This window comes from Zingiber officinale, chromosome 1B (genome assembly GCF_018446385.1).
Source record: "Zingiber officinale cultivar Zhangliang chromosome 1B, Zo_v1.1, whole genome shotgun sequence".
Taxonomy (NCBI): domain Eukaryota; kingdom Viridiplantae; phylum Streptophyta; class Magnoliopsida; order Zingiberales; family Zingiberaceae; genus Zingiber; species Zingiber officinale.
The window spans coordinates 170,206,598-170,214,665 of NC_055986.1; the positions used below are offsets into that span (position 1 = coordinate 170,206,598).

General features: G+C 44.3%; 3 protein-coding genes across 3 annotated transcripts; all 3 read left to right on the top strand.

Moving 5' to 3' along the window:
* The first annotated feature begins 260 nt into the window (after nucleotides 1-260).
* On the top strand, nucleotides 261-791 carry LOC122045120 (dirigent protein 22-like). Its single transcript, XM_042605195.1, has one exon. It carries the CDS (start codon nucleotides 261-263, stop codon nucleotides 789-791), a length of 531 nt encoding a protein of 176 aa, XP_042461129.1.
* Nucleotides 792-4,125: 3,334 nt separating this feature from the next.
* Nucleotides 4,126-4,644, top strand: LOC122045129 (dirigent protein 22-like). Its single transcript, XM_042605207.1, has one exon. It carries the CDS (start codon nucleotides 4,126-4,128, stop codon nucleotides 4,642-4,644), a length of 519 nt encoding a protein of 172 aa, XP_042461141.1.
* A 522-nt stretch (nucleotides 4,645-5,166) lies between these two features.
* On the top strand, nucleotides 5,167-7,078 carry LOC122021096 (putative clathrin assembly protein At1g03050). The gene is made up of 2 exons (XM_042579216.1): nucleotides 5,167-5,844; nucleotides 5,942-7,078. The coding sequence occupies exons 1-2, from the start codon at nucleotides 5,181-5,183 to the stop codon at nucleotides 7,057-7,059; spliced, it is 1,782 nt and encodes a 593-aa protein (XP_042435150.1). The 5' UTR covers nucleotides 5,167-5,180; the 3' UTR covers nucleotides 7,060-7,078.
* Nucleotides 7,079-8,068: the final 990 nt, after the last annotated feature.

The window sequence follows — 8,068 nt, forward strand, 5'->3', positions numbered from 1 at the left end:
GTCAATCATTATTTAATCATTATTTCAATGTCAGACCGATTACTCAGACACGGCGTTGACCTTCTACTTACCGTATCAAATTGGGAGACGGTCAACCCATGCAGCATATGCTCTCCTCTCCTCTCCTCTATATAAACAGCCCTGCAATGCAATCTACTGCATACAAATATTCAAATTTCAACTTCGATAACTAATTTCCTTTTTTCACAACCTTAATTTGCAATTCAATCGGTCACTCCATCTGCATCGATAACTAATTAATGGCATCCTCCTCTTTCTTCTTCTTCCTTCCCTTTGCTCTCTTTGCCACCGTCATTGCTGCTTCCTCTTCCAATCCCAACGGCTACATGCACCTGCGCTTCTACAACCACGAGAGGATCCTCGGCTCCGGACCCAACGCCACCGTCGTCTACTCAGTCCAGCGCACCACCTCCTCCTCCGTCTCCGGATTCGGCAACGTCTACGTCTACGACAACCTTCTCCGAGCCGGGGTCGAGACCGACTCGCCTATTATCGGTCGGAATCAGGGCATGGGAGTCGGGTCGAGCATGGCAGAGAACTCCGGCCTCACCAACTTCCAGCTGGTTTTCACCGCCGGCGAGTACAACGGCAGCTCTCTCGCCCTGCAGGGGTTGTTCCCGGTGGCCCCGTTGGGGACCTTGTTCGAACGGGCCATCACCGGCGGCACCGGAAAATTCCGGTTGGCCAGAGGCTACCTCCTGACCACTGAAGTTCATTCGACGAACACAACCCTCACCGGACAACTCGACGCTTACGTCACCTTCCGTTGACATCAGTGGAAGCCATTGCATGCTTAAATATTAAAATTTATATATGTATTTCATTATTTATATATATTAAAATAAATTGTTCTTCTTAAGTCACTCTCTAAATTGTACCACTGATGTATTGTTCTGCTTTATCTTTATTTTATGTATTGTTTTACAAACCCAAAGCAATTATATTGAATTTCCAATAACTCTGCAATTGATTTGAATACGTACGTACCATGCCAATTGCTAATTGGCAATTTATATATGTCCAGCAAGACAGTGAGCTAATTGTCCATAAACATAATTTGTATTTGAAGAGAAACCCGTTGTGAATCAAGAAGACTTTGAATGGAGTTTTAACACATTCTTCCCAATTTTTATTAAAATATGCTTTATTATATTCATGTCGAAATCTTTGATCACCTCAAATCTAATTATCTTTAATTGCAAAATAGAGAATAAAGTGTGTCGCTAAGAGCCTCCGCTGCATGATTTAGAACACCAGATGTATGCTTGATAACAAAGTTAAAAGCTTGTACAAACTCAACCCCTTTGACATGACGAGGGTTCAATTTTTGTTAAGTATTTAAATACTTCAAAGGTTCATTGTCTGAGAATCCTTATGTCGGAGAGATAATATTGTCAATAATCCAATACTTGGATAATGACAAAGAACTCTTTGTCATATGTAGAATAATTACATTGAGAATAATTCAACATTCACTAAAGAAAGTAATATGCTTATATTCTTAGCCAAGAACACCGTCAATTCTCATATTTGAAAAACCACAATCTACTTTAAATACTTTATCAAAATTTGATAGTTGTAATATTGGAGTTTTTGTAACCTTTCATTTTAAGAATATCAAAACTTTGTTGTGCCTCCTCCGCTCACAGAATGAAGCTAAGCCATGATATCACGAATAGATTTAAGAGTTTGCCAACTTGAAATAACTTTAATTTATCCTCATCCATCTATGTCATCCGAGGAAATAACATAGCCCAAGAAATCAAGCTATATGTGAAAAAATGATATTTCTTCAAAGTTAGCATACAACTTTTGTTTCATAGTAATTCAAAAATCTATAGAAGATCTTCCAAATGTTGTCCCGGGCTAGTACTATACACAAGAATGTTATCAATGTAGATAACAACGACTTCCCAATGAATGGTTTAAAAATATCATTCATAAGCCGCATAAAAGTAAAAGGAGCATTAGAAATATTGAATGACATAACCAACCATTCATAGGACCATCCCTTGTTTTGAAGGTAAATTTTCATTCATCTCCCGATCTCATATGAATTTGATGATTACCATGCATTGCGAAGGTTAATTTTGGAACTGATCTTAAACCCATGAAGTTGGTTGAAAAGATCATCTAGGCGGAGAATAGGAAAGCAAAATTTGATAGTGATTTTGTTCATTGTTCTACTATCAATACACATATATTATGAACCATCATTCTTTGGTACAAGAAGGGGTCAGGATAGCACAAGGGTTCTTACTTTCTTGGACATGTCTTCGTAACTCTTCATGTGTCTTAAAACTCATTCGATAGGATGTCTTGTTTGGAATTGAAGCGTTGGGACTAAATCAATGTGATGTTGAATATTTCTCATTGGAAGGAGTCCTCGGAGAATTTCTCCAGGCACCCACATTTTGAAATTCTTGAAGAAAGTGGCTGAACTTGTGAAGGGATAGCATGACCTTCTTCGTTTTCTTCTAACACTACCAACGCAAATGCCTCAACAGATTCACAAATTATTTTTTTTCCACTTGAGACTTGGAGAATAAAGTATTTCCATAAGGTTTAGGAATATTTTCCACCATAATTGACTCCAAAATAATCTTCTCATAATCTTTAATAAAAGTATAAGTATTCTTAAAGTTGTCATGATGAGTTTTTTTTAATCAAATTACCAAGGTCTACCAAGAAGCAAATACCACGCATCATAGCAATAACATCACACCAAACTTCATATTTATAATTATTACTAATAGAAAATTGAACAAGACATCTTTGAGTTTCCTTCAACTCATTACCCTTTTGAAGTCATGATATAGCTTGTAAAGTTGAAGATGATCTTTGGTTTTTATTTTCAACTTCTCACCATTGTCGTAGCCACAACATTCTCATAACTTCCTCTATTAATGATGATATTGCACACTTATCATAAGAAATGCATTTAGCGTGAAAGATATTATTGCGAAACCATGGCAGATCTTCAACATAATTAGTATTGATCGAGGTTACGCCATACTACCAAAGATTCTCTATGATCTTTATAACTAATATTTTCTTCTTTATCGGATTCATTGTAGATAGATATTGTCTTATAAGGTTCCTCATCAGCTTCTTTCTCGACAAGAGTGATAATCCTACAATTTGGACAATTTGCAACAAAGTGTCCCAAACCTTTGGATTTGAAACATACCTTCTGATTGTTAGGACCATTTGGTTTAACAAAACTTGCAACATCTTTTTGATTTGCTTCTTTTGATGATGTTGTGTTCTTTAAAATAGATGCACTCCCTCAGTTAGAAGTACTACCACTTGAAGAGAAACGACCATCAAACCGTCTTAACTCTTTTTGTTGTTTTTCCCTATTGAGAGCCAACTTATATACATCATTATAAATCTAATATAGCTGGACAATATTTCTATTCTCACATCGAAGTTCAAGAAATTGAGCAATAGATTGTTCCTCCGACTCTACCATATCACTCATCGTCATGAGATTCTCAAATTCAACAATGTGCTCTTCGACAGATAAATCTTTTTGCATGAGATTATGATATTTGAGAAAAGTATCTTGATAATAATTATTCGATGAAAATTTCTTGCACAATTCCTTTTTTATTTTGCCCCATGTTTAAATCTTTTACTTACCATCACAACTTAGTTGTTTTTTTTATGATGCTCCCACCAAATGGATGCATATTTCATGAATTTAATGGCAACAAACTTTACTTCATAATTTTCGGAAATTTATTTGAAGTCACAGGCTCTTTCAATGGAGTTGAGCCCATCAGCAGCGTATTCGACCCGTTTCCGCGTGTCAGTGGTTTAATAACCGCCAACATTTGACAATATACATCCATAACCGAAGACCGATTGGAGTCAACTCTATATCTACACAACGCGTCGGTCGATGTCAGACCGATTAATCAGAGACGGCGTTGACCTGATATCTTTCACTAACAAATTGGGGCTAGGTCAAACTCTCCTCTATATAAACAGCCCTGCATTGCAATCTACTTCATCATCGACAACTAATTTCGTCCTCTTTCACAAGCTTAATTTGCAATTCAATTAGTTGCTGCACATCTGCATCCATATAACTATTTAATGGCATCCTCCACTTTCTTCTTCTTCTTCCTCCAATTCGCTGCCGCTGCTGCCTCCTCCAATCCCAACGGCTACATGCACCTGCGCTTCTACAACCACGAGAGGATCCTCGGCTCAGGCCCCGACGCCACCGTCGTTTACGCAGTGGAGCGCACCAGCTCCACCTCCGGCGCCGGATTCGGCAACGTCATCGTCTACGACAACCTTCTCCGAGCCGGGGTCGAGCCCGACTCGCCTATTATCGGTCGGAATCAGGGAATGGGAGTCGGGTCGAGCTTGGCAGAGAACTCCGGCCTCACTAACTTCCAGCTGGTGTTCACAGCCGGCAAGTACAACGGCAGCTCCCTCTCCCTGCAGGGGTTGTTCCCTGTGGCCCCGCTGGGGACGGTGTTCGAACGGGCAATCACCGGCGGCACCGGAAAGTTCCGGCTGGCCAGAGGCTACTTGTTGACTACGGAAGTTCATGCCACCAACACAACCCTCACCGGACAACTCGACGCTTATATTGCCTTTCGCTAATTAATGAGTACCGTGCATGCAATTAATTAGAAGCTCAACATTAATGTTTGATCATTCTTTAATTATATGTAATACGATAAATTCATTTCTCACAACAATTAATTAATATTGTGGAGTTCGTTGTAGACAGGAAATAGAAATAAATCAGCATTTGCTAGACACCCGAATTTTCCATTTATATGGATTTTTTTTTAAAAGGATATATGTATATATAATATTCGGTTAGATTTTACAGATTGGCAGCATCCTTAAAAAAAAGAATAAAAAGAGCATTATGCAATAATCCAGCTGTACGTTTTCCTTCAAATAGCAAACTCTTCTCCTCCTCTTCCGCCCTTCCTCTTCTACGCCGCAAACTTCTCCTGCAAATTAATTCCTCCCTTCACAACACACCTATCGAGCAGAGAAGAGAGACGGCATCATCTCTCTCTTCTCCTTGTCTTCAATCTCTAGATCTCCCTTACTAATTATCGAATTTCGTCATTTCCTACCTTAATTTTGTATCGACTTGTGCGAACAGATCACTAGATCAGGCCATGGCGCCGAGCACGATCAAAAAGGCGCTGGGAGCTGTGAAGGATCGCACGAGCATCGGGCTGGCGCGGGTGAGCCACAGCGCGAAGCTGTCGGATTTGGACGTGGCCATTGTGAAGGCGACGCGGCACGATGAGCATCCCGCCGCCGACAAGTACCTGCGGGAGATCCTGAACCTCACGTGCTACTCACGGGCCTACGTCGGCGCCTGCGTCGCCTCGCTGTCGCGGCGGCTCGGCCGGACGAAGAGCTGGGCGGTCGCGCTCAAGACTCTGGTCCTCGTCCACCGCCTCCTCGCCGAGGGCGACCCCGCCTACGAGAGGGAGATCTTTTTGGCCACCCACCGCGGCACCCGCATGCTCAACGTGTCGGACTTCCGGGACACCTCCAAGTCCGAGTCGTGGGACTTCTCCGCCTTCGTCCGCACCTACGCGCTCTACCTCGACGAGCGGCTTGATTACCGGGTGCAGGGCCTACGCAAGCGCCGCGGAAGCAGGACCAGCTTCGACTTGGAGGAGGTCGAGGAGGAGGAGGCCGTGGAGGCGGCGGCTGCGGCGGACTCCTCCAAGACCACACCGGCCCGGGAGATGAAGACCGAGAAACTCTTTGTGCGGACGCAGCATCTGCAGCAGCTCTTGGAGCGATTCCTCGCTTGCCGCCCTACCGGTATTTATATATTCCATCAATCCACCAATCAATCAATCCATCCATCCATCAATCGCATCGAATTGAAATTTAAACAAGGACCAATCTTTTTACGCAGGTGCAGCGAAGCGCCACCGGCTGGTGGTGGCGGCGCTATTCCCGCTGGTGAAGGATAGCTTCCAAATCTACTGCGACCTCGCCGACATCGTCAACATCTTCGTCGACCGTTTCATGGACCTGGAGGTCCCCACTTGTGTGCACGTCCACGACCTCTTTTCCCGGCTCGCGAGGCAGTTCGACGAGCTCGACTGCTTCTACGGGTGGGCCAAGTCCGTCGGCATCTGCCGCTCGTCAGAGTACCCCGATATCGAGCACATCACGGCGAAGAAGCTGGAAGTGATGAACGAGTTCATCAGCGATAAATCCGCCCTCCGTCAGCGCCTCCATGAGGCCGCGGCCGAACGCGCCGCGTCCCCGCAGGCGGAGGAACCGAAATCGGCCGAGAACGAAGACATGAACCAAATCAAGGCTTTGCCCGCGCCGGAAGACTTCTCCGAAGAAGAACCTGCGACAGATGCGATGGCCGTCGTCGAGAATGTAACGACATTTACATTAGAAGAAAAGGAAGCGGATCTGTTGAACTTGAACGACGACCACGCGATGACCGTCGAAGAGCATGGGGACAGGCTCGCGTTGGCGCTGTTCGACGGGAGCCCTGCGGCGGCGGCGGCGCCTAAATGGGAAGCGTTCTCGATCGGCGAGGACGCCGACTGGGAGTCGGCGCTGGTGACGACGGCGACCAACAACCTGTCCGGGCAGAGGTCGTCGCTGGGCGGCGGACTCGACATGATGTTGCTCGACGGCCTCTACGCCACGGGGCAGGGACACTACGCGGCGGCGATTAATCACAGTAGCAAGAGCGCGAGCAGCGTGGCGACTACGCGAGCACCAATGCCGGCGCTGCCGGCCCCTCCGGCTTCTGAAGCCGCACCAGCGGACCCGTTCGCGGCGTCGTTGGCGGTGCCGCCGCCGGCGTACGTGCAGATGAGGGAAATGGAGGTGAAACAGCGGTGGCTGACTGAGGAGCAGCGAGTGTGGCAGCGGTACGCGAGCGAGGGGATGCAGGGGCAGGCTGCGTGGTCCAGACAGTTCGTTGCTTATCATGCTCCAGCTGGTTCATATCAATACCAGCAAAACCAGTACCAGTTTAATGGCGGATACGGCCGAATGGCTTGAGAGAAACGCGCATGCATCGAACATCCATCCGTAACCATGCATGGTGTAAATTCAACTGCTCGATCAAGAACATGACAAATTCGTGTAAAATAGCAAAAGCTTCAATGATTCAAAATTAGTGCAAGAAATTATTATTATTATTATTATTATTATTATTATGAAGGATTTAGTTTTTTTTTTAATAAAAAAATATTTCAATGTAAAGGTCTCGTTTTTAAATATCATTAAAATAGAAATTTAAGTTACTTTTACTCCCATCTGTTGCGCCTCTTGCATGTGTATACAATCTGGTGGGATACCGATCATTCGAGGGTTGACGACAGCCATAGGATTGATAGGAAGAACACAGAGAGAAGCGAAAGGATTGAAAACTAAGACATAAGGGGTGGTGAACTTATTGCGTTGTTGGAAGCAGAGGAGAAGAAGATGGTAATGAAAACGAAGGCATCAGGGCCATCAGAGACAAATAAAGGCGAAGTTGCTTTCAGATGGCCTAATAGACCTTGTTGGTGGCACAGTGAAACTGTCACGTTAGCCCATTGAGCCATGGGATGGTAAAAAAGAAGGAATGAGATCTCACCTCACCATCAAATTTCCCAGCCGAAGTAGTCGCGATCACGACATGCTCTCTCCACATTAAAAGTGCAATAGTGGTAAGTTATGGACTGATGAATCAATCTTCGTGATAATTCAAACGTAGCCATCAGATACATAGACTAGATAGATGCCAGTGTGTCATCGTCGTCGGATCGAAGGTTGCGTCAACAACAACATCGTCACATGCCTTTTTAGTTAATATGGTAAGGTGCTCCCATAGCTTGAGGCGAATACCTCACGCCAACCATTAATGTAGCAACACAATGTGCCAATCATAAGTTCTCGCGTATCACATTCATTGAATATGATGCCTCCTCTCCCCAACATTAGGACTCAATCAATTGTCCCAGTAAAATATTGACACCTCACACTACAAATAATCCCTTGATTTGTAACTGCTTTGACGATGGAG